We start from the raw sequence: 27,207 nt of genomic DNA on the forward strand, positions 1-27,207 counted from the left end.
GTATACTCCTAGAAAAATGATTGTATTTTTAATTGAGTCTGGTCATCAAAAAGTCGTATAGACGGAGCGGGTTTTAAATACTTGACGTTTGTTTGCAAAACTTACTTAATGATGTGGACTAAATGTGCATGTATATTCACGAAGCGAGAAAAAAACCCCACCTAATTAGAAACATTTTGTTTAAAAAAAATATGAAGAAAGAAAACACAGTAACTTCAACTTGAGACATGCTGTTGTTACAGTACAAGAAAGCATTTTTAATACTTTGTATGTACAGAATCTTATACAACATGATAATACCCATTTCTCGTACAATGGACCAAAAGTATGGAATGCTCTTCCTGGTTCAATTAAAAAATCAAACACAGTATTAGAATTTAAACATAACTACAAATCTATGTACTTTTAACATTACCATGATATTTGTACTGTAATGCCATATATAATAATTGTTTATTGTATTTAAGTTGTATTACATCTTTATTTATCATTATTATTGAATATGTTTTGTTTATTTTTAATGTAATTATTATTGTATTAAGCGAGCCTTATTGAAAATTGGTGTAATTCAAATGAGTTACTCTCTCTAAATAAAGATATTATTATTATTATTATTATTATTATTTCAACAAATACTCTTTTCAGAGACACACTTTTTTCATATATCGAGATCGATCTTATTTAATCTAGTTCGTTTACATTGCAACATACATGTACAAAGATGCGTTTTTTCCTGATTACTTTTAAATTACCAAGTTTACATTTTGTAACCAAATAATCGAAAAATTAGAATAGTATAATAACGTGTGTATCTCGCGGTGACAATCACACACTGCAAAATCATTGAGAAAATGGTTGAATGAAATTCGTATGCAGTCATTAACTAACATGTTGGTTCACACGTCACAAGTCATTAAACAAAGCAATGTGAGAAGACTATCACTTAAAATGAACGGTCTAGGCGTTTGAAGATGAGAATTTGCAACAAAGAAATAGAATTTATCAATTTAGAAGAATGATCCAAAAATGGCGGAATCTATGTTTAATTTTCCTACCCCATCCATCGTTTTTAAACACGTATATTTTTTCGCCGAACATGCGCAGATTTATCAATTTTCATTTGCGTTAACGCTTGAAGAAAGATAGATTTAAATAAGATCGATCTTTTTTAATACCACCTTTGGAGGTGGACTTTTTTTTATGTCCGATTGAAAAGCGATCTTTCACTTTTACAGTATACTAAAGATCGATCTTTTTTACTAGTATAAACGGGGTCTTGGTTAAATATCATTTGTTTCTATTATTTGCTTATTTGGGTGTTTTTTGGTTTGTTTGTTTGTTTTGTTTTTTTTATTTTGAAGCTGTGTTACAAAAATGTAATTTTTTTTCAATTAAGTGGGAAATAAATATTTTAGTTGTAAATTATTTTTAGAAATTGAGATATGACTGGGAAGTCCGTCCGTCGAAACTTAATTGGCAATAGTACTGCAAAGAAGCTGAAACCGAGTTTTATCCTAGTAAATGTAAAATAAACAAACTTCGCATAAAACTTGCTCCAAGTAGGAAAGCAAGTCCGGTCAGTTTGCAACCCTCGTAAGCGGTGCTACGACATCATATTCTGAGTGCTTCATTCCAGACAAAAATTTGGCATGCTTCTTGTCTAGAAAAACCGCCCCTGCTTTCACCATTGGAATATGGATACATTCGTTATGGTTATACTAAAGGTCAGAAAAGTTCATCTTTTTTTTTAATGAAAACCATCCGCTTTGGGTAAAATAGCATCCTTCCTCGGAACAATTTATTTTATGTTGATTTCAGATTTTGGGTGAAAAATTGAAAGAGAAAAGAAAACCTTCTAGGGGAACTAGGGATAAAAAAAAACACGTCATCATGCAAGTTAATTATCTTCTTTACTTCAGGACATTTTTTCGAAAGGCGTAGTGTATGTTTTCATTCATTTATTTTCATACTATATATAGAATTCATGATTTTTATATATTATATTGTTGAAAATTCAAGTCATTATATATGTACATTATATTCACTTGAGAATCTTTCATCTTTTCTATGCATACAAATTATCATACTTTACCAACTAGTTGGTAATCTCTTCAAATGTAAACAGTAACTTGGTTGAAGTAATTGTCAGCATTTTTGAATCCTGGAAATAAGACAACATATAACTATACTATGACTTATTAATTTGTTTTTCTTAAAATAACACCGTGAATATCTTCAATTTTATTATAGTATCGATATATTTTCTGTACAAGTCTAAGGCTGGGTTCATGTATTGTAAGCTTATCAGGGAAAGGTTAATGTAAGAATATCTATTCAGGATAAAAAAAAATTCTCAACAAGAGTATCTATATGTCCATTTAACTAATACTTATTAAAAGGAAAACAGATGTAAATATACACAAAGTCAAAGAGTTCGAGGGACAAAACAAATGAAAGGATATAAGCTGTAATATCCTGATTCATATTTTTGTGTAACCGCCTTGGTGGTGTCGTGGTATCGTTTCCACAGCTAGATTTGTAGTAAATGCACAGTGCAGAATGCTTCGTACTTCAACTTAACTATATACATCTAACGGTAAGACTCGAGAACAGAACAATTATAATATATAGTTGTAATTCTTTTCAGTTTCAATTCCTGGATCAGATGTTGGTCATTATACGAAATTTCTCTCAACCGCCAAAGTTCGCCCTACATCCATGTTTACATTTTGCGGTTTATCTATTCACCACTGAACAACATAAAATTCTAGTGAACACGCACTTCATAAATTTTTCATCTTTTTAAATTATATATTTGACTTGTGTTAGAACGAGGATGAATATGTGAATGAATATTTCTAAAAAATTAAACAATAAATAACTTGATATTACCAGCGAACCAAAAAGGACATTTTGTAAATACACAGGACAACTTTGTACGTCAGACGTTCGTTTCGTCTACAAAAGACTCATCAGTAACGCTCGGATCAAAAAAGTATTAAAAAGGCCAAATCAACGAAGTTGAAGAGAATTGAGGACCCAAAATTCCAAAATAGTTGCCCAAATACAGCTAAGGTATCTTTTTCCTGGGGTAGAAAATCCTTAATATTTCGAATAATTCAAAGTTTTGTAAACAGTTAATTTATAATTATGACCATATCAATGATAATTCATCACAAGGGTCATATGTCAGGGACCGTGCTATATTTATCTTCGGATTGGCTGGTGCAAATTAGAGCGCGGCAAAGATATTTTTACTGTTTATATCTGCTAAGTATAAACACTTTTTCAGGGGGAAAACCCTGCTGTGACTGGGGGACTCAACCTTTTTGTATTCATAATGTCCGTATTGGACATGAACTATTTCAACGATTTTTTATTAACAATTGTTTCTTATCCATAAAATTAAAATTGAGAATGGAAACGGGGAACGAGTCAAAAAGACGACAACCCGACCAAAGAGCAGAAAAAAGCCCAAGACCAGAAATAGGTCTTCAACACAGCGAGAAAATGCCGCACCCGGAGGCGGGCTTCAGCTGGCCCTAAACAATAATGTATACTAGTTCAGCGAAAATGGACGTCACACTAAATCCGAAACATATAAATGAACCAAAAGTAAAAAAAAAACATGAGTACTTAAGTAAAATACACAAATACTATGTAAAAGAAGAACAAAACATAGTATATAAGAATAATTTATTTGGGTATGGTTGCCAAATTCTTTAAAAAATCTTTTATAATCTGAAGAAAAATAAACATTTCTATCGTTGACAATCATGGTTTAATAAATTGTCTACTTAACAAACAGTATAATTTATCTTTAAAAAAGCAAATTATCTAAATGAAGTAAGGTTTTGCATGTTGTGAGAACAGTATATAATTGAGATACATGTAGCTGTTAAGTTTTATGAAAATGTCAGGTGATATGAAAAAAAAAAATAGAATAGGAATTCTAAAAACGATGACTTATCTGAATGTATTAGTTCCCAACTAGATATTCTAATTTTTCACCAACTAATTTAAATTGAAAGCATTTAATTTGAATGCAAGATTTGAAAAAGTTAAAAAAAAAAAAAAAAAATTATAATAGTTAATTATAAAAATGTATCTGAGCTTCATCCAACCAAAAAGTCTCATTTTATTCTATCTATTAGTTATTCTGTGAAAGGTTATGAAAATCCAGTATGACGTAAAAAAAAAAGTAATGGTAACTTTTAGGGACGACTGTCTGATAAATATTTAGGAATATATGTAGTCCTTTTCAAAAAGTAAGTTCATTTTCAAATGAGAGGGTTTATAATAAAATTGAGAATGGAAATGGGGAATGTGTCAAAGAGACAAAAACACGACCAAAGAGCAGAAAACAGCCCAAGGTCACCAAAGGGTCTTCAACACAGCGAAAAAATCCCGCACCCGGAGTCAGGCTTCAGCGGGCCCCTAGACAAACATGTGTACTAGTAGGCCAGTGACAAATATATCATGAATGTTTTGGAAGAAAACACATAAAACAATGAATCAAAATTTAGGTTAATAACATAATATGAATAAACGGGATCTATCACGAAGAACGCGATTGGGATTGGGAAAAGAGTGTTTGCTTTGCAAAAGGTCACCTCCCTTATTTAATTATATGTATTACCCGCATAAACCATGATGGCTCCTAACAGTATATAACGCCCATTGAGACCAACAATGATTACTTATTTATAACTTTCATTCAGCTTAACGAACGCCTTATAACAGCACGGATCTTGCTGCTGAGCGACAGAGGTCAAGGTTATCACATTGGTATAGTTGAGTTGATCATGTAGTGAGATAAAAATGGATTTTGAACCAAAACTGTACAAAAATCTGTCCAAATTGCAGGTTGACATATCTTATGGCAATTTGGTAATGAGTTATGGTCTTTTAGGAAATGGACCTGGTGTGAAATAAATTCTTGGTAAGTTGTCCCTACTTCTTTTTCAAAAGGGTATTGAAGCAACCATGTCAGAGGGAAAACAACTTTGACATTACTGGAACGAGATGACAAAAAAAATAAATTAAGAAAATAAAGATCTTCTTATAACCAATTACATGCAAACAGCAGATAATCCTAATCTTTTAAAGGACATCACGTGTTTTGGAATGCTAAACATATTGTTTCGCATGCAGTATTAGTGGCATAACAACTTATCAAAAGTCACTTATTTTCTGTATGAGAAACAAATATATGTTTACTGCCTTCTTAGAAACTCGCCTGTCTCGGTGTTAGAAACAATCTATTCTAAATATACCAGTGATAGAGTTTTAGTGTTTGATAAGAAAAAAACCCTAAAAACTTATGAAAAGATTTCAAATGAATTGGAACGCCATACACATGTTACTTTCATATATTAGTAATCATAAAAGAGAGAAATGTGATTTGGAAATTGATATCATAAATTATGTTATACAATTTTGTGTTGTCAATTGAGTAACCGAATGTCCGATCACAAGCATACTTGCATGTGTCAGTGTGGTTGTATAAAGACGGGACCTAAAATTGATAGCTGGAAACTTAACCGACGTCGACACAGTTGAATGATCTGTTGAATAATAAATAAAATGCTGTCAAACTTACATCTGATACTTTCAGCGTCCAGTTATGCAAGTCAAATAATGTTATTATTTTGTATGAAAATCCACTCTAGCAATATTGTTAATATCTGCTGTTAATTAAGGCGTTAGAGTGGTATTAGATTACGTAAAATCCCAATTGTTTTATGAGACTGTAAAGCCCGATATCTTCGTGACGAAGTTATCGTTTTTGTTGTTAAATACATGTAGCATTACCATGAATATATCAATGACATTCTTATTGTTCATGCATGTGTTTCGCCGCTCTCTACACATATTCAGCAGAAACACTAGTTGGATATTAGTGTCTTTTAAAAAATTAAAAAGGGATATTCCAAGTTTTCTATACCTTCTTTTGTTGTGAAATAACATTATTATATATATATATATATATAATTTATATATATATACAAATGACATTTTTATTGTTCATGCTTGTGTCTCGCCGCACCTACACTTATTCAGCAGAAACACTAGTTGGTGTTGTATATCTAATTTTCGTTATTAATAAGAGTTGCTAGTTCACAGTCTGGTATATGTATCATTCTGGTATTGGAAAGGGCATTCCATATCCGGTTTGATAATCTCTCTCTCTCTCTCTCTCTCTCTCTCTCTCTCTCTCTCTCTCTCTCTCTCTCTCTCATTTCTTGTCAATGCGGGTAGCAGACGTTATTCTTATTGAGAGTAAAATATTACAACAAAACTATTTTATTCGTGTTTATTTGTGTCCTTAACATATAAAAGTCCACCAAGGATACAGAATGGTGGAGGTCCCTTAAATTAATGTGAATTTGAGACATTTTACAGGGCTGTGATCTGTACAATTTTTTAACACGTGGTTTTGAAAAAAAGGACACACTTTTCAAGTTCGCCAATTTAGACATCGTTACCAAATAATATAATTGTCTGTTGGTATGACTTTTAGTAGATAAAGGCGTCAGAGTGGTATTAGATTACGTAAAATCCCAATTGTTTTATGAGACTGTAAAGCCCGATATCTCCGTGACGAAGTTATTTTGTTAATTGAAAGTTACATCACCATCCACGTATTGTACTGTGTTTATGGCTGGGTACATGACTTTGACGGTTTAAGACATTAAAATCCACAGATAAATCGTCTGCTCACGAGTTGATAACAAAATTCCGAGAAATCTATGCTTTATCATCCCCAGTTTCTGGTGTGGTTCGTGTTGCTCAGTCTTTAGTTTTCTATGTTGCGTTTTGTGTACTGTTGTTTGTCTCTTTGTCTTTTAGCCATGACTTGTGAGTTTGAATGTCCCTTTGGTATCTTTCGCCTCTCTTTTATTTGAGGGTTTCCTACTGTAGATCCTGTATTGTTGTAGCTACTCCCGTATTCAATTTTTGAACACAACAAATATAAAGGTTGTGAAGATCCTAAAGTATAAACAAGATAGGAGTCGTTAACACCTTTGTAAGAGAAACAAATCTCATTTACGGGAAAGATTAACCAAAATGTTCTCTTGATATCGAAAATACGAGAAAGGCTAGAAATAATCACACTACATATTCTTTCAGATTTACAACATTCTATAATGACGGTTTTCATCCTATCTTATAAATATTCCCAAAACAAGTCCATAATACCAGATGCAAAATTTCAACATATGTGCAATCTACCTGTGAAGTGTCATGGATCTAGGTTTTAAACTGTAGGAGTAGTTGATTACACAAACCCGCATCCCATTGGTCGGTTTTGGCCATCCCGGCCCAAAAAGAATAATTTTATGACATTAAAGGACGATCTTATAATCAATTGCATAAGAATTTTAATACTATGACTTTCAATTGGTCAGGATCGTTTTGTTTTGGTATTCATATTTTCATTAGAAGCCTGAAATGAAAAGAGAAACATAATTAAAAATCTTTCAATTTATTTACCTCCTGAAATGTTTATATTTAGATTTTGCTATGGCAAATGTTTGAATTGAAAAGCGTTGTGTTAAAATTTTAATTTGAATACATAATTTTGGTTTTTCTAGTATAATACCGGTAAACCAATGTGGTTTTCAGACTCGTATGTAATTTTGCATGCCCTACAATTGTATATATTTTTGCCAAGAATGCATGAAATAAATTTTTCTATATGTAGTCAATAAAATGACCATTGCGCAATGTCTAAGACTTTCTTGATGGTTGTTTGTCAAACTTGGTATGACGCAGCCATCTATAAGAAATAGGAAAACCATTCTCATATAAAGCAATATGTAAGGTTATTTGAAATCTTCAGTTAGACTAAACAGTTATAAAAAGTCAAATAATATTTCTGAATGGTGCTTAATTACTCTAAAAACAAAGCATAAAACTAAGCTGAATACTGATTATCATAAACAAAACAAAATGGACATGTGTGGTATATTGCAAATACGTTTTTTTTCAGACTTCTTCATCGTTTATGATAATTTGCTGCCATAATAGATTAGTGTATTGATTTGACCTTTACGTGTTTTTAAGACCCCTTATATATTTTATTTGAACCAATCATTCTACTTACAAAAGTTACGTTCACAAATGTAGGTTGTTTTGACATTGCAAGGGTATTTCTCCCACTGACCATTTGAAGGATGGATGAAAACACAATAACTCTTACATCCATCTGTGCTAGTTTTAGGATGCCCGCTCTGAAAATTTTTATACGATAGTGTTGATTGATCGTATTTCCATCTGAAATCTCCTTCATGAACATCAGTTAAACCAATCCAAAGCATACGACCTAAAAATGCATATTACATGAAGATAATTAAACAGTGCGCTAAAACTCATGTCTTTTTTCATTGATTACAACAATCTGGTAAAAACCATGCCTGATTTTCTTTATCAAGTGAGTAGTTGAAAAGGGCAAGTAGATATTCCTGAAATAAGAAGTTCTGTCTTTCACTTTGCTCTCGTATTTAAAGATGAATTTAAGAACGAATACAGAGAGAAGAGAGGCGAAAGTTACCAAAGTGATATTCAAACTCATATTGACACTGCCAATGTCAAGGCAAAAACAAAAAGCGAACAAAAGACAAACAACATGATACAAAACACAACATAGAAAACTAAGGACTGAGCAACATATACCCCGGGGATGATCTCAGGTGCTCCGGAAGAGTAAGCAGATCCTGTTCCACATGTGGCACTTATATTGTAAGAACTTTCAATAATATTCTAAAGGTTTCCATGTACTGTATAAAATCTTCTAAAGTGCAGCAACCGATATTTACGTGTATCACAGCATGATTTCAGATTACCAGGTCAGGTACTTTGAGCTAGCTATGAATAACTGCAATCATTGATTTCTTTGACACAGCCTTTATTTTTCATTTCGTTATTTCTTATACCGGTTTTATTTCACATTTTGTTCGTCCACTGATCGAGATTAAAAGGGAAAAGCTTCAGATTTCATATAATTAGTTTTACATCGCCACATATTTATTTGTCTGTGCCTAGTCTGGAACATCGGCATGTGTTGTCTCATGTAAAATCTTGCTGTATTTTGTTATTTGAGGAAGTTGTTGTTGTTAAAGGAAGATCTTTAATAGTTTCTGTTTACTTTATAAATAATTAACTGTTTTAAAATGGAGACTACTAAGTATTTAAAGCTTAACGCATTGTATTGAGAGTTGTCGATTGTTGAAGACTATATGTTTCCCTCTAACTGTCTGTTCCTTATTTGTATCGTTCGGTTGCTGTATCATTGTCTTATAAACCTGATCTCATTTTATAAATATTCAATTTGTCGTTTTCTGTGGTAAGAGTGCAGCAGCGGTACGACTGTAGTAAATAAAGTATGTGTGTATTATCGTATAATACAAAAACATGAAAATATCGCTTTAGTCAAGCGTCACAATACCAATTCCTATGTTTGTAATTGTCCAACGGATCAACTTTCCCCGTTTTTATAAACGAATACGGTTGAAATTCCACTGAACTTGGTCATTAAAATTTCGTTGATACTTAATTTACGTTTAGTTTCTATATACAATGTATATAAAATTGGAAGATATGGTATGATTGCCATTGAGATCTATGACAAAACAGTTAGCTAAAAACAAATATGACAGACAGCGACCAACGACAGCCACTGAACTACAGGCTCGTGACTTTGAACAGGTATATATCCAAAATTGCTGGGTTAAACATGTCTGTCACAGTGTGAGAACTCAATCCTCATCCCCTAATCTAGGACAGTGGTATAACATTACAACAAAAGAACAAACTGTAATCATTTGGAAAAGGCTTTATACATAAGATTGACTAAAAGAACAAAACAAAAAAAAAAAAAAAAAAAAACGACAAACATAAACTAAGACGAAAGACACAAAGTACTGATCTAAGAGTACTAACAGTTATTGAAAAAGCTAGTTCTAGGCGTTTTCCAATTGCATTTCCCGTAATTCTGTTATATGTCACACACGGTTTGGTATTTTCCTACTGTTAAGGGCATACGATACAGTTTTGATCCCACGGTTTTGACGAAAGCTTGAATACAAGCTATTTTTCACCTAGTCAATTCAAATATGTAATAAAAAATATACCTTCATGTGCTACTTTTAGAGGTAAATGGGTTCGAAATTTTAGCCATTTACTGGACATTTCGGTTTCTTGGACACTTCTATTTTAAGGAAAGACACACTTAACTTTTTTTGTTTCAAAAGATAAACGCAAGTGGAGTTTTGTAAAACACCTGGAATATCTTCTCTACATGATAGTGTTTAGAGTTTGTGTAACAGTTCTTTGGAAATAATTCTTTTGTATCATATTTTCATGATTTTAGTCAAAAAACGGCATTTTTGGCTGTATATTTATCAAATTTAAAAATATTTCATCGGTGATTTGTTCATAAAAATTGGCATAAATAATCTTCTTATATAATCAAGCCTAATATCATTTTTAGAAAGAGGGGTCCATTAACTCATTTTCAAGTTAAATCAGTCTGAATAATAAAAATCAGTCGAAAAATGCATTTTTTCTCGATATGTCACAGTTTGACGTCGCGAAAAATAACATTTTACGTTAGCGACTTTATTACCTCCCCTGTAACTCTATCGTATGCCCCTAAAGAATGCACGATGACTTTAAATTGTGTAGATTTTTACTCGGAGCTCGAGATCTCGGAGGCTAATTGTCAAATTGACAACCGATCACATCTTTCAATTTTATAAAATTCTTTACTAGCTCTAGAAAGAATATTCAAGGCACGAGGTATGATGTAAACAATGCGATGTAAAATTTCAAAAAGTAGCGCTAATTTCTTCTTTGAATCTAACTAGGCCTATGTTTTAAATGTCTTACAATCTTATAAGTGGTTGCAGCACACTTTAATCAGAGTATCGCTTACTTCGAAACATATGGCAAAAATAAAAATGTCTGAAGTAAAATTAGCCGTACCTCTTTTCTTTGCTTGTTCACAAAAGTGCTTGTGTTTGAGCGTTCCTGATAAAGATAAATCTAGGAAATCAAACTTATGAAGTGTTATTTTCTTTTTCTAGCATCGGAATAATATATCGCTAGTGGTTGACTGCTGGTCTCCTATTGTACCATAAAATTCAGTTCATTAGTCAGTGCTTCGGTACAGACCTGAATTATAACATATTTCTCTTAAATTCACTTTTAATGAATTAAGATATTATTAAGGAACTAAATTTCCCACCCCCTAAGTTAAGTTGACATGAGATGACTTAAACTTTACTTTTTATGTCCTATGCAGAAAAGAGCTTATATTTAGAGCTGTATAAAGTTCTAATACATATGTTTTTTTCAATTATAAGATTCCCTAGCCATCAGCATATCGCAATGAACAAAATTCAATTTATTTATCGAAATTTTTAAGAGCCAAATCCAATTTTCTCTGGATATTAATCTTTTATTCTAATTTCAAAATCTTTAGTAGTGACTGACTTTTTATATGTCGAGTATATTACAAATAAAACAATAAAAAAAATTAAATGAAACGCTGCTTAATCTTTAGTTTTTTAAGTGTTTTGTGGATTGGAACAGTTGTTTGTTCGTATTTTTTCTTTTAGTCAGTGTGTTGTCTGTTTTTTTTTTCTTCGCTTTTCATCAATCGCGTTTAAGTTATTGATATCATTTCAGTACGTCAGCTCGACCTAGTTTACCAAATCTGTTCCAAAGAAATAACAATGACCGTTGTACTTTCTCAGTTGTCGATCTTGAACATGAAACAAATGACATAAAATTTCCAACCAAGAGTACCTATCATGATACATATTTCATTAAGTTAATTATATAATCGTTAATCATTTGCCCTTTCATTTTGACAATTGCCTGACCTTTTAAATACCATTATGTTTCTTACAACAAGTTTATGTGTAACATAAAAATTATGCTTGACATTTTTCATTGACGGGGTTTTCTATTTGACAGTCTACATTATGCTTATGGTCTTTTTTATTTTTTGTGTTTAACAAAGTCGAAATTTTGAGTTTAATCCGAAATTGTTTTTTAAAGCCGAAATTATGAGTCTTAAATCGGAATTTTGAGATACAATAGCCGAAATTTTCAGTAGTTAAAAGGTCGAAATTTCGTGTTTCAAAAAGTAAATATTTCGACTTTTTAAATACCAAGGTTTAAGATTTTTAAGAAATAATTTCAAGATAAAGTCAAACTTCAAGTCTTGGAAAGTTAAAAGTCGAGTTAAAGTTTTGACTTTGAAAAAAAATTTCAAGGATAGTTTTATTTTTAATGTGTCCTAAGTACGCTTCCATACACGAATCATTGGCTATATATCAATTTACAGCGTACAGGAACGAAATGAAAAATTAAATAATCTATCCAGTGAACGATCAATTTATCTCTCAGACTGAGTCTACATGTATTACTGTATTAATGTACAAAATTGAGCTACCAACATTACGTTCAAGGATAGTTTTATTTTTAATGTGTCCTAAGTACGCTTCCATACACGAATCATTGGCTATATATCAATTTACAGCGCACAGGAACGGAATGAAAAATTAAATAATCTATCCAGTGAACGATCAATTTATCTCTCAGACTGAGTCTACATGTATTACTGTATTAATGTACAAAATTGAGCTACCAACATTACGTTCTAAGGTAATATAAAAAATACTAAAAACTTCGAAATTATCTATTTTCCTTATACAATTTGCACACCGGTAAACAGAATTTGAACGTAAACAATGACAACTTTGGATACCAGTTGTGCTAACGAAAATTACACTACGGTCAACCATTTTGATTTGGAATATCTTTTCTCTATAATTTGTACATTTTGTAACTATTTATACAATATATCTTTGCAATTTCAATTGTCAGGCAGTTTCTTTTTTAAATGGATAAAATAGTTTAAGTACAGTTCGGATATCTCGACCATTTAACGAAAAACGAAAAACTCACTTTTAAAATCATATTCCATCGTAATTAGATCTTCATCAAGTTGTTTAACTTTTCCGTTTATTGCGTTTATTTGTTCTTGAAGTGCGTTGACAGTGTTAGAAAGATCACTTTCTAGATTTTATAATGCACTGCTTGTTTTATTGAATGATTTTATGATTGATGTTTTAAAATGCGCTTTTATAATGATCATAAAATAACTTTAGTAATATATAAGTAATATACTTCTGGAAGTTCTTTCAAATAAAATATTACTAAAATGGTTAGCAGGGGTATACAAATAGGGCCTCTCCAGGACTTCTTCCGCACAGCATTTATTTAAAACTCATACCAAAGAGGGGCGTTGGTTTGGCTATTAAGGGTGTACACATGTACATATTAAGCATGTATACGTAATGTCTCGTGTAGTGAAAATGCTATCCAACTGCATGTTAAAGAGCCCTTACAACAACACTTTAAGGCTTCATCCAAGAAAATGAATCTGTCCCTATCACGCATACAACCATCGAGCAGTGGTCATTACAATGTCCCCCTTGCTACAAGTCGATCGACTTTGCAGAACCTTTTAGTATCGTATAAACTGATAATTTATTAACGTCCTGAATATGCCTGAAATATTGGTAGCCTGGTGACAAACACACAATAATTGTTCAATAAAATATCATTTACAGTTAAAATGACTAAAACGATGTTGCTGTTCAGTTTCTACGGCGACAATTAAGATGATTATATTGTAACGGATTTTAGTATTTTGCATAAGTTGTGCACCTGAACAATTCAGACAATGTGATATTTTATAAGTCAGTCTGTTTCTTGATTTTCGAACTGTCAGCAAACTACACGCGAAGTGTTCATTGAATCCACAGTCTTTATAATGAGAAAAAGTTTCAGGAACGTACCAGAAAGACCACAAATATTTCAAGCAACCAACACATATTGTTGTTTGCTTTGCTAACATTCACTAACCCGAAAATAATTCGGAGGTTTGGTGGTCAACTGAAAAACCCCAAAAACTATCAACTATAATGATAAGGTTGCTTTAATTAGAGACAAAATGTATATACTGTAATTTTATCTCAGCCGAATGGTTACAAATTAAGCAGACCTTACCAATTTGTTGATGTTCCTTTCAAACCGCTGTGTGAGGATTTTATGCACACTATCACAATTATAAGCAATTAAAATGAAACTCGATATAATAAAATTGTTAACCCGAAAGATGGTAGAAATTTGATATGAAGAAAAAAGTGTAATCTCGGTTGATACATTATATTTTTATGTACAACTTAGTTGTTTCTTTGTAAACATTGCAAATATATATACGAATCCTTCGGTGCGGAGATTTAGTTGGAATGGTGGACCAGTTTAGGGTGTCTGTCTGTCTGTTTGGTATTTTTTTCTTTTTTATACCAACCCAATAAAAGTATCTAGCTCTGGCTGAAATCTTTTGCTGTATCCCCTATAATGTACTTATTAAATAAATAGCTACTTTATAGGTGACATGTTTAGCTTTTGGAGAACAGAGTTTATGATAGTTCTTATCATATTTTGTGATAATTTTCTTTATGCATTGTCCTCTTCTGCTGCACGGAACACTGTAGCATTTGATTTGTGTGTTCCACGGAACATCCTACGGGATTTTTCCTGATTTAAATTATGTTCATCCAGAAGGTAATTATTACTTTAAAAATTCAGATACTTTTCAAAATATAAAACCATATACTTAATATTTTCGACTGCTTAAAGACACCCGCTACAAGTGAATCAACTTCGATCATTTCTATTTGTAAACATAAAAAAGGAAACAGGAGCACTTGTAAGAAATGTAATATGTTAATCGCTACTCCAGATTTCACAAGTAATTACTTAGGGAAAAACTTATTATGTAAAATCTTTGAATCCAAAGTCTTTATAATTAGAAACCTCGACCTTTTTATGGTAGGGGGAGCAGCTGAGACATCCAATACCCCACCCTTTTCATATACTTTGAATAACAAAAGACACACAGTTACCCTAGCTTTCATATATTGTTTTACAATAAGTATACCTACAAGTAACATATAGCTATCATTGTTACGCTATTTCATGGGGAGATAAATAGTTTTGACAAATATTTAAAGCATTTACGACAGTGATTTTCTCTGCATCTGTAAGAAAAATATCGACATCTAATTAGTTTAAGATTCAATCATCAACCTTGTCTTATATTTCACCTAAATTTCTCGACCTCAACACATATCATGAAGCTTAAAATAGTGACGTATTCCAGCGGCTCATCCCTTCCATTTATTACATAATAGACATAAGTGTTTTGAGGTTAATATTGACTATTTATACTATACATGCTTTATGAGAGAAAGAGAAATAAAAGAAAATTATAAATTTAAAAGACGAAAAAAACTGTTGGCATTTTAAAAGATTAATTGTATGTTTTCTACAAGAATTGTAAAACAAGTATAAACATCCATATACTTTGATCATAACACAAAAAGATCGACATGTATATGTCAACATACGAACGGTCTCCGACAAAATATTATGTCAATCCAGTATGTAAAGCTTTGAAGAGTAAGTACGAGAAGGGCCTTATTCGTCACCCAACATTAAATGGTAAAGTAAATAGATACGAAGACCTGCACAAGTAAAACAATAACAAACGATACAGTATCAAAATGTATGTTTAATAAAGTTTTGGGTAAAATTTGTTGATTCTATTATGTTGATGGCCTCATAGTGAAATCTAAAATAGCATTGCAGAACTTATCACCTTCTTTATAACCAATGACATTTTTATAATTTGAAAAAGAATGGCGAAACTACTATGTTTTGAATTTCAGGCGCTTACAATAGGTCTTAAATAACAAATTAACCTTTTGAGTATTTTTTCCCAAAAAAGTATATTCAAGAAGTTTAATAAAACCAAATAATCTTAAAAGAGAAACATTTAATTGTAAAGATACTCATTATTCAAATATAGAAAAAGAGTCGTTGGACATTCCACATTGTAGTCCAACTACAATGAATAAACAAGATCTTCAACGACAACAAAATTAACAATATATATGTAAAGCTTTACATTTTAAGGATAATTTTCAAAAGATGTGAGATACCGTTGGAAATCTATTATATGTGTTCTTATATGTTTAGATTTTACTACGTTTCATTCTCTACACTTTTCAATGCCTATTATGAATGAAAAACATTCAGGTGGAAGCGGCCATACTTTTCGAACACAAAGAAATAAGTAAACAACTATAAAAAAATCGATAAAAAGGTACAAATGGTTAAGACATTACCCCTCCATTTCCAGTTTTAATACATTCCCCCCAAAAAAGAAATGGCAAATATAAATTAGCCCTTTATAAGTTTTGTATACAATTTATATACAAGGCTATTCTGAATGAATTAAACTGCAAAGCAAAAACATTTTCCACTTTCATCAGCTATGAGACGGCTAGCTTAGAAAAGCTATAACTTGTAATAAGGTTGTTTAAATTAGAGAAAAAAGTATATACTGTGATTTTATCTCAGCTGAATGGTTACAAATTAAGCAGAACTTACCGATTTGTTGATGTCTTCGTTTCAAAACGCTGTGTGAGGATTGTATGCACACTATCACAATTATTAGCAATTAAAATGAAACTCGATATGATAAAATTGTTAACCCGAAGGTTGGCAGAATTTGATATGCAGAAAAACTTGTAATCTCGATTAAATTATACATTATATTTTTATGTACATGTTAGTTGTTTCTTTATAAACATTGCAATATACGAACCAATCTAGGCGTAAAATGTGAACTACAATTCTGCGCATGTACAACAATTCAACAGAAACAAGGGTGTCTGTCTGTCTGTTTGGTATTTTTTCTTCTTTATATCAACACAATAACATTATCTAGATCTGTCTGAAATCTTTACTGTATCCTCTATAATATACTTATTAAATGAAAAGCTTCTTTATACATGTTACAGGTGGCATGTTGTTAGTTTTATAGAACAGAGTTTATGATAGTTCTTATCATATATTTTCTTGTGATAATTTTTTTTATACATTGTCCTCATATGCTACACAGAACACTGTAGCATTTGATTTGTGTGTTTCACGGAACATCCTACGTGATATCCCTGATTAGACCCATGGTCAGCCAGAAGGTAATTATTGCTTTAAAAAGTCAGATACTTTTCAAGATATAAAACCATGTATTGTTCATATTGTCGACTACTTAAAGACACCCACTACTAGTGAATCAACTCCTATTATTTCTACTTGAAAACATAAAAAAGAAAGAGGAGCACTTTTAAGACATGTAATTGGTTAATCACTATTCCGTATTTCACTAGTAAACTAAAAGGAAAACTTATTAAACAAGCCTCTTGACTGTTCGACGGACAATGTCGTTTACGGAAGTAAATGTACTTTGTGTGGGATACTTTTTGTTGGTGTAACTCGAAAAACTTTGCGTGAAAGAGTGAATCATCACTGGTCGGATTATAAAGATCCTTAATTCAGGGTTTTTTATGACCATTTTAATCAATCGGACCATAATCCTTTTTTATCTATGAAAGTACGCATCATCACCACACCAATAGTCCTACACTAAATATTTCTTTCCGAAAAGATAGAGAAAATATTTTAAAAAGGGAACTGGGTACTGCAATGCCATATGGATGCAATGATAACATTGATACATTTGACGCGCTTGAGTTTACATCTTCAGCGTTGGACTTTATATCGACAGCACTGAACTTTACATCTATATAGCGCTAGGCTCTAGATCTCCAGCGCTGAACTTTTGATCTCCAGTGTTGGATTTTACATCCGAAGCGCTGGACTTTACATCTTCGTCGCTTGACCTCAAATCTATTGCGCTAGACTTTAAACCACAACTCTTTATCTATATTGCACCAACATGGCTCCGTACGTTAAGGCAATCATGCATAATTGCTTAAAATATGAAATGGAAAATAATGGTCCAAAAACGTTATTTATTCTAGATAGATGAGGTTCTAGAATATAAAGAATTAGGTCGTTCTATTTTTTTTTTTCATATAATAAGCTACAACATAAATTTTTAAAAACCCGAGCAAACCAGAATGAAAACACACAGACACAAAACATATCGACAATGAATTTTTCAACATACACGCACTTTGACGCCTACATTTGACATAGAATATTGTTTTATCTAGCCTTCAATGCCCCATTCTACGAAATTTTAATAAACCTGAAACTCAGGACATAATATTAAAACCTAGAGGGACTTCATTTATTTCATTAATTTCGATAGTAAACCAGACAAAGTACATTCATAAAAAAAAGAACTTTTTACCCAATTTTCCTAAATTAAAATGTACTTTTTTAAATAAACTTTTTTTTTACAAAAGATTCAATAAACGAATTACTACGAAGTATATATATTACTTTTAGGAAAAAACGATGTAAGATTAACCAAATAAGACATTTTCGTCCCTTACCGTATTTTAAAAGGACAAGTCATTAATAAATGGTAAAACCTTTTTTTTTAGATCAATGCAATCAATTTAATCTATTCCATTCTCCTGAAACCCCCTTCAACACTAAACTCCCTTCTCTAACCTAAAATGGAATTTTATCAAAATATAAAAATGTTTAAATTCTAATGTGTGTTTTTTCTTTCTCTCATTAAAACAACAGATGTTGGTATTCTTTGACTCCCAGACACACAAAGTATACGATTGTTTAATACATAACATGTAAACATTTCAAAGATCTGTTAGATTAAAATCTAAGTTTCTTTCATTTTGCAATAGTAATAAAACATTTGACTTTTCTACCCTGTAAATAATTATTCCTTATTCCAAACTAAAAGACAACTTGAAAGAAGTGGCCCTGCTTTGGTTCGTAACAAAGAATAGACAACTTAGATACACATATCTTGTCTTAGAAAAAGAGAGGCGAAAGATACCAAAGGGATATTCAAACTCATAAGTCGAAAATAAACTGACAACGCCATGGTTGGAAAATGAAAAAGACAAACAGACAATCAATAGTACACAAAACACCACAAAGAAAACTAAAGACTGAGGAATACAAACCCCACCAAAAACTGGGGGTGATCTCAGGTGCTCCGGAAGGGTAAGAAGATCATGCTCCACATATGGCACCCGTCGTGTTGCTCATTTTAGTACAAACCAGGTAATAAGTCTAAATTGGTATGTCACATTCGGGGAAAAGGGGACGGGATTGTAGTTAGGACATTTGAAACATATCTGCTATAATCTGTGAATCGAATATTCCATAACGGTCAACCAACTCGTGATGGCGTCCGTAAAATTTACGAAGGGATGATTTCAACTTCACCACTTGGAATTCTTGTTTTAATAGCTTCCTTGTGAGCAGCAAATCTCTATTAAAGAAATCATGATAGGAAATACAAGCCCTGGAATATCGTATCAACTGGGAGATATATACTCCGTATGCAGGCGCTGCTGGAATGTTGCTACATAGAAATGGAAATTGGAAAGCTGAAATCATCTCTTTTGTCGTAAAGTTTTGTTTTCAACCGACCCTCATTGTCAATTTCTAGATGTAAGTCAAGATATCAGTCAAACTTAACTGTATCTGTTGTATCCTTTATCTCATGTCCGATGGGATAGATGCGTTTAAAAATTGAATTATTTAGTGAGAGAACATTGTCTATATAGCGGAATGTAAAATTAAAGGATACTGCTAACTTCTTTTCTTTCTTCCTTAGACGTTCCTGTAAGAAGTCAGCCTCATATGATACAAGGAAAAGTCGACAAGAAGTGGGGCACAGTTGGTTCCAATAGGAAGGGATAAATCCTACTTTATTTGCTGATTGACAACATATGTGTTACGTTTGGCATTTCCATGGGAACCTATTGTGCTCCTCTTCTTGCCGACTGAAAGAATTGGTCCTGCCTTGTTTCATAAAAAAGAAAAGACGACGTAGATACAAATGTCTTGTCTTAAGATGGAATAAATCCTACTTGATTTCCTGATTGACAACCTATGTGTTACGTTTGGAGGACGTGTTTTTTCAACAAACAATCGACATTTCCATGGGAACCAAATGTGCTCCTCTTCTTGCCGACTTGTTTCTTTATTGATATGAGGCTGACTTCATACAGGAGCATCTTAAGAAGAATGAAAAGAAGCTAGAATTATTAATTTATTTAAGGTTCCGTTATATAGATGATGTCCTCTCACTAAATAATTCAAAGTTCGGTGTCTATGTTGAACGCATCTATCCCATTGAACTTCAAATGAAAGATACAACAGCTACTGTTCAGTCTGCCTCATATTAACTTATCTAGAAATTGACAATGAGGGTCGATTAATAACAACACTTTACAACAAAAGAGATGATTTCCGCTTCCCAATTGTGAACTTTCCATTTCTATGTAGCAACGTTTTAGCAGAGCCTGCATATGGAGTATATATCTTCAGTTGATACGATATTGAAGAGCTTGCATTTCCTATCATGATTACCTTGATAGAGGGTTACTGCGTACAAGGAAGCTATTAAACCTAGAGTTTCAAGTTGTGAAGTTGAAATCACATTCCTTCGAAAACTTTATAGACGCCACGAGTTTGTTGACCGCTATGGAATATCTCTTACTCAAATGACGACGAATATGTTCCCATTATCACGTTCTCTTTTCCTAGACTGTAGCGGCGTACCGAATTAGATTTATCATCGTTTTTGTGCTTAAATGGTCAATACGAATGGTACCACATATGGACCAGGGTCTGTGTACCATTCAGGCGCACCCGAGATCACACCCGGTTTTTGTTGGGGTTTGGGTTGCTCAGTCTTTAGTATTCTATTTTGTATGGGTATTTTTTTACTGCTGTTTGTCTTTCGGTTGTTTTTCGTTTTTTGTCATGACATTGTCAGTTTGTTTTCGACTTATGATTTTGAATATCCCTTTGGTAACTTTCGCCCCCCTTATTATACAAATTTATACTGATTAATCATATCAAAAAAATGTTTTGCTTTGTTCACTGTTTATAATAATGGCTCTTTTTATTTAACCCAAATTAAAGATCTAAAAGTGGGGATCTGAGGTTACCGATTGATTAATTGTTGGTGTTTAACGCCACTTTCAGCTTCTTGGCTTAAACGCTGCGGCCAGTTTGTATTGGTGTAGGAAGCCGGAGTGTCCTGGGGAAAACCACAGACTTTTGGTAGGAAAACCGGCAATCCTAGTCAATTAAGATCGGAGCTCATGTCGATGGTAAATTAGATGGCGTCTAGTACCGGTATAATATACGCACGAAGCACTGATATATGAAAATTAGTCCGTCCATTGCTTACAGTTTCTATTGGACTGTTTGAATATACGTTTTAGTATGTTATAAATCAATGATAAAAATTTAAGTCAAATCGGTGAACATGAATTCTACAGCTGATGCCCCATTTAGGATGAAAAAATAGAGATTATGGCAATTAATGACACAGAACCGAAAAGACATACAATGTATAAGCATTTAGATTTTTTCCTTTTTTTCTTTAATCTCATGAAATATGGAAAGCAAGTGTAAAGTTTCTGTAAAATGCACCCAACCATCCTTTTTTTTTTTGGCACGTAATTATAGATGTTATGATATTTAACCCGACTTCTGTCATTGCATTTTGTCAACCCTTTATTATTTTTATAAGCTTTCGGCATGACGTTTCACTATTTTTATTCCTTGTACTTTGTGTACAATCACGATCATCTATAATAATTTTCACAACTAGACGAAAAAGCAGTATGTGGGGTATACGTCACATAGCTATAGCCTGGTTTAATAAACAATTATGACATGTTATATAATGCGGGGTGGAGGTGGCATTGGCGGTGGGGGGATGACTTGCGAAATTTATGTTTGATTGTACAATGAATATACAATTTACGTTATGTACAAATTTATTAAGAAAACAAGCTCGATGACCCAAATATTTCTTTTATTTTCCTGAAATATTTAATGAAAACTGTCTCTTTTCTAATTTTTTATTTCCTTTAATTGTATATTTCTGTTATATAACCTTTACCTGTTTACGAGATAAGAGAATTGTGCACTACCTGTAGCTTGAAAATAAACTCGGTGACGTGGAATGATTCTTTAATATTTAGTCTATAAACCATCGAACTACTTTAACATAAAAATGAATATAAATGATCACGACAATTACATCTAAAAAGATCAATTTTACACTTTTTAATTTTACTAAATTATGTCTACCTTATTAAGATTTCCTAATTAGTATTATGCGGTAATTTGATAAAGGGTACAATGATTAACTTGCATTCAAACTTGTTATCTCTTCAAGTTCAAAGTAGTTAGATATACTATACTATGGTCGAAATATAAACTTTGATAATTTCAATGTGTTTGTATTTACATTACACGAATATCAATACCAGATGAATTTGCTTTTAAAAGAAATATTTCAAATGGTTCAATACTGCTATTGAAAACAGACTTTTAATTCTATGTAAACTTTTCACTTGATATAAGTTTAAAAGAAACACTGTTCCGATCAATTCTTTTCTATGGTTAATACATTTAAATGATATAGTTGTCCCGTCGTTTTGTCTTTATATGAATAAAACAAACATTAAAATATATGCTAAACTGAACATAATTTGATTTTCTTATACAGCGAATGCACTTTTATTCTAAAATCCTTCAAAATTATAAACTTCAAGTTTATTTGAAGTCTTATAGGATATTATGAATTTGATATATTGAAAAAGATGGGTGTAAAACTTAAACGACGTGATATAGTAAAATTAGTGACTTGTAAGATATGTGAACGTTCAATGACTAAACCCAAATGTCTGAATTGTATGCATTCATTTTGTGAACAGTGTTTATCTGCATATATTATCAAGTTAGTTGAGAGCGAGGGAAAATCTTTACAATGTTTTAAATGTCCGTCTTGCCAAGCAGATAATAAAATTCCCGATACGTCCTTGCCGATCGAATCGTGGGTACGTTTCTTTTCTCCAAGTGCTATCGTTACTTTTCTCTTGGAGAAAATGTCGTTGGAAAATTCTCAGGAGTGTGACCCTTGTAAACGAGGTGACATCACGGTAGATGCTACGTCATGGTGCAAAGATTGCGGTGAAGCTCTGTGCGAAAACTGTGCTAGTTACCACACTAAAGTCAAAATGCTTATGGATCATACAATTGTTACATTAGACGAAATGCGAAAACAACCAAAACAGATTGCTGACACTGACGAATTGTGCTCTCAACATGGTGGAAAATATGTAGAAGCGTTTTGTGACGATCATGATGCTATATGTTGCGTCGAGTGCATAACAGAAAATCACAGACAGTGCAAAATGGTCCGTACTTTAGAACAGGCTTCTCTGGGTATCAAAACAAGATTGGATCCGTTAGTTTATAGAATGAATGAATTAGAAAAACAAGCTGTTTCCGTTGTTGAAGACAGGAAAACCAACATGGAAGACCTCTTGAAACAAAAGGAAGACATTCTTACTGAAGTCAATAAAACAAGGACAGACATGCAACGCTACTTTGAGACACTGGAAACAAAACTGAAAGAAGAAATAGCACAAACACACGAGTCGTTGTCCGAAGAACTTCAACTGCAGGCTCGGAATTTCGAACATATATTTAACAATTGCGATAATGGAAAAAGAGTTCTTACTGCCTCAGTAGATTATGGATCTGACAGAGATATCTTCATTACTGCTTTCAAACTCAGAAAACAATGTGAACTTCACGAACTTTACATCAGATCACAAAGTGAGAACATTTTACGTCATGACTATAGCTTACATATGAATGAAATAATAAAAACATTCACAGATCAAATTAAAAGCATGGGAAACGTGTCAATAGAACAAAAATCAACCAACATAGTCCCTTCATTCTACAAAGATATGCACGTTTCAGTGATTGCAAATATGTCGGGCAAATCTTGGTCTGATACTGGGCATTGTTGGTTTACAGGTGGGATATTCTTACAGGGTGGTTTAATCGTAATGGCGGATTACCGCAACCGGAAGTTGAAGTGCTTCAATACGACATATACGATGACAAACGAACTTGTTCTAGAGGATAATCCATGGGATGTATGCTTTTTAGAAAGTGAAGACTTAGAAGGTGACACTATGTTGGTAACCTTTCCTAATGATTCAAATGCGAAAGTCGTAAAGATAGACAGTGGAGGGAAGATGGTTCTACAAGATGACGAGTATGAAATTGGCAGTGGTGGTCATGGCTTGCACAGAAATGGGGATCGTATCTATATAGCTTGTTCAAATGAGATTAGGATGCTAAGTTTGAAAACAAAATCTATTTCGACTATGCCTGTCGGAAATCGAGGAGCGAGATATGTGCTTAGTACAAAAGCGTCAAGCATTTGTTATTCTACAAAGGCTTCCGTCACATGTCATGATAAGAAAGGACAAGAAATATTCCGATATAAAGACCCGGAACTCCGTTCTCCACGTGGGATAGCAGAAGACGCAGAGGGGAATATTTATGTGTGTGGAATCGATTCAAATAATGTGCATCAGCTTCTTCCAGACGGTACATTTGTCAAAATTGTCCTTTCAGGCAAGGATGATATATATAATCCGTACGCAATTCTATTCCAACAGAACAACACACGATTTATTGTTACTCAAATGGACTCTGATATAGTCAAAGTTTATGAACTTGTCACTATGTGGTAGACATTCTTAAGTGTATATTACAACATGGGCGAAAAAGCTTTGATGCTCATCAACGTTTTCCTTTGTTGAAGTTTCAAGAGTATAATGTATAAATGTACTGAAACATTTCATCAAGACAGTAAAGTATAATAAGTAATCGTATTTATATTATCAATCATTTTTACGAGTTGTTTTCTCCCTTAAACGTGACGGTGAAACTTTCAGTGGTATCACAAAGAATTTACATATTGATACAAACATAGAACAGGTTATCAGAGCCGAAATAAATCTTCAAAAATTCCTAGACCGGCTAAATTTTTCTGCGGATATGTTACAGGTTACATTTGTTTTGTATCTTTAAGAGTTTCCGCGATGGAATTCAGGAAAGAAACAGGTTTTATATATATGTTTACACTAGTCATTTTGGGGCCCTTTATAGCTTGCTGTTCGGTGTGAGCCAAGGCTCCGTGTTGAAGGCCGTACTTTGACCTATAATTGATTTAATTTTTATACATTGTGACTAGGATGGAGAGTTGTCTCATTGGCACTCTTTCCACATCTTCTTATTTATATTTATATCTATATATGCATTAAAGTTGGTACACGGCAAATAACCTGTGTAAAGTTTTTGATATATTAAAAATAAACCTTTTAATGTCATATGCACACTATTTGTAAGTCATATTTCATTAGGCTTCTTAAAAGGGGGTTCTTGTTCCATAAAGCTTTTTCAAATAACTATAATCAGTCTATAGAAAGTGCGAATCGAGAAAACCGTTTCTTATGTGGCGTAGTGATATTTTCTTTTGTAAATGAGATGCATTGTGGGGAAATCTCAGACGAATGTTGACATTTATAGGAATAAAAGAAAATTCATCGTAAAAAACTTGTTTATTCTTTTTAAAACATAGACGTATTTAACAGGACAAACGTATTTACAATTTGCCATGTATTTTGAACATTTTATCCCAAGTATGTTTTATTTATACGAGTAAATATGCATTTGCATTAAATAAAACCTATTTGCACGATCTATAATTTTTAGGTTTCCAAATACTTTGACAATGGTGTACCAAAGACAGTGGAATGGCCATTGAACGTATTCCTTTGCATTCTACGCCATAATCGCTTGTAATAGGTTAAAATGCATTTTTTTCTTATATGAGTGCGACTTTTTTTTAATAGAATAGCTATATGCTTTTATTATGAAAAACTTTTCAAATGCGATATTTTTCTAACAGAAATGCGATACTCTTTTCATATGAAAAAAATACCATAATATGGCACAATAAATCCAAAAAGAGTAGAAACATGGACAGTTATTCTTGACAGGTTCGATGGTACAGTCAAAAAATCACTGAAATTTCGTATAGATGATGTACGTACATAATTAACCAATTATACGCTTATAAAGAAGTAGACACGATGTTCAATATCCCCTGCTCGTCGATCAGTTTTGGGTTTTCAAATCAATATTGCACAGTATTTACCACCTTCCAATTTCCGATGAAAACAAAATCTGGCTAGTGTCAGTCTAGGATGATAAAGTGTTGACACATATATATGTATCATTTGTCATGCCTATGTGTAATTTTGATAGTTAAATGCAGTGGTTGAAATTAAAATGAAAATACTTTATCATGCATTGATTATGCAACACATTCAAAATCAATGAAACATGACTGAAGTTGCAGGGCCAAATAATCTTCCTGGAAAAAATGAGATATGATAATGCTGTTACAACTGTGTATCAAATATCATTGACCTATTGTGAATGGTTCTCCTTAAACTGACCTTATCAAAAACTTTAACTGTAAGCGATGCAAAACATTCGCAGTCAATGAACCATCTTTTAGGGGGCGAGACCGTATAATATCAATAAAAATATGCCAATGCTAATACAAATGCATACCAAATATCTATAACAGGGGTTTTCGGCGTTCCTGTTATATTAAGAATACGAGAGAAAAACTCACTGGCTAAAGTCAACAAAACTATTATTAAAGATTTTGAAAAAGCCCTCGACACAGCCCCACAAGAACTACTTAAATCAAAATTAAACAGTTAGTGGATATCAAGTAAAACACTATGTTAGATTGACTCTTTCCAATGATACTGCAAGCACAGAGTCATGATAAATTCGACAAAATCCACTGGTCCATCTCAAGGAACTGTCCTGGTTCCTGTGTTATTTAGTCTACATATCAATGATATCTTGGATAATCGGGTGTTTATTCAGTAGAAACATACAAAACGATCAGATGGGTATTGTAAAAAAAAAGTATCGTTTTCGTCATAAAAAAATAAATAAAAAATAGCAGAAACAGAAAATAACGATATTTTTAGTTATCTTGATAGAAGACTGCTTTAAAATCTATACAATATAAATAAGAGTAACTTTCAATTTTCAACATTACTTTAGCATGATTGAATATAAATACATGTCTACGTTAATGTTTTCAATTATAGTAATGCTTAAAAAATTATGCTGAATGAGTGACAATATTTTCAGAGACGAATTAAGCGGCATCATATTCAAAACACT

The 27,207-nt window shown here is 32.4% G+C and overlaps 1 protein-coding gene across 1 annotated transcript; it reads left to right on the top strand.

The window, feature by feature from the left end:
- The first annotated feature begins 22,604 nt into the window (after positions 1-22,604).
- LOC127702079 (protein PML-like) lies at positions 22,605-25,548 on the top strand. The gene has a single exon (XM_052206095.1). It carries the CDS (start codon positions 22,728-22,730, stop codon positions 24,681-24,683), a length of 1,956 nt encoding a protein of 651 aa, XP_052062055.1. The 5' UTR covers positions 22,605-22,727; the 3' UTR covers positions 24,684-25,548.
- The last annotated feature ends 1,659 nt before the right edge of the window (positions 25,549-27,207 follow it).

This window comes from Mytilus californianus, unplaced genomic scaffold (assembly GCF_021869535.1).
Source record: "Mytilus californianus isolate M0D057914Y unplaced genomic scaffold, xbMytCali1.0.p SCAF_5, whole genome shotgun sequence".
Taxonomy (NCBI): domain Eukaryota; kingdom Metazoa; phylum Mollusca; class Bivalvia; order Mytilida; family Mytilidae; genus Mytilus; species Mytilus californianus.

Coding starts and splice junctions, on each gene's coding strand:
- LOC127702079 (XM_052206095.1), top strand. CDS start 22,728: ATGGGTGTAAAACTTAAACGACGTGATATAGTAAAATTAGTGACTTGT.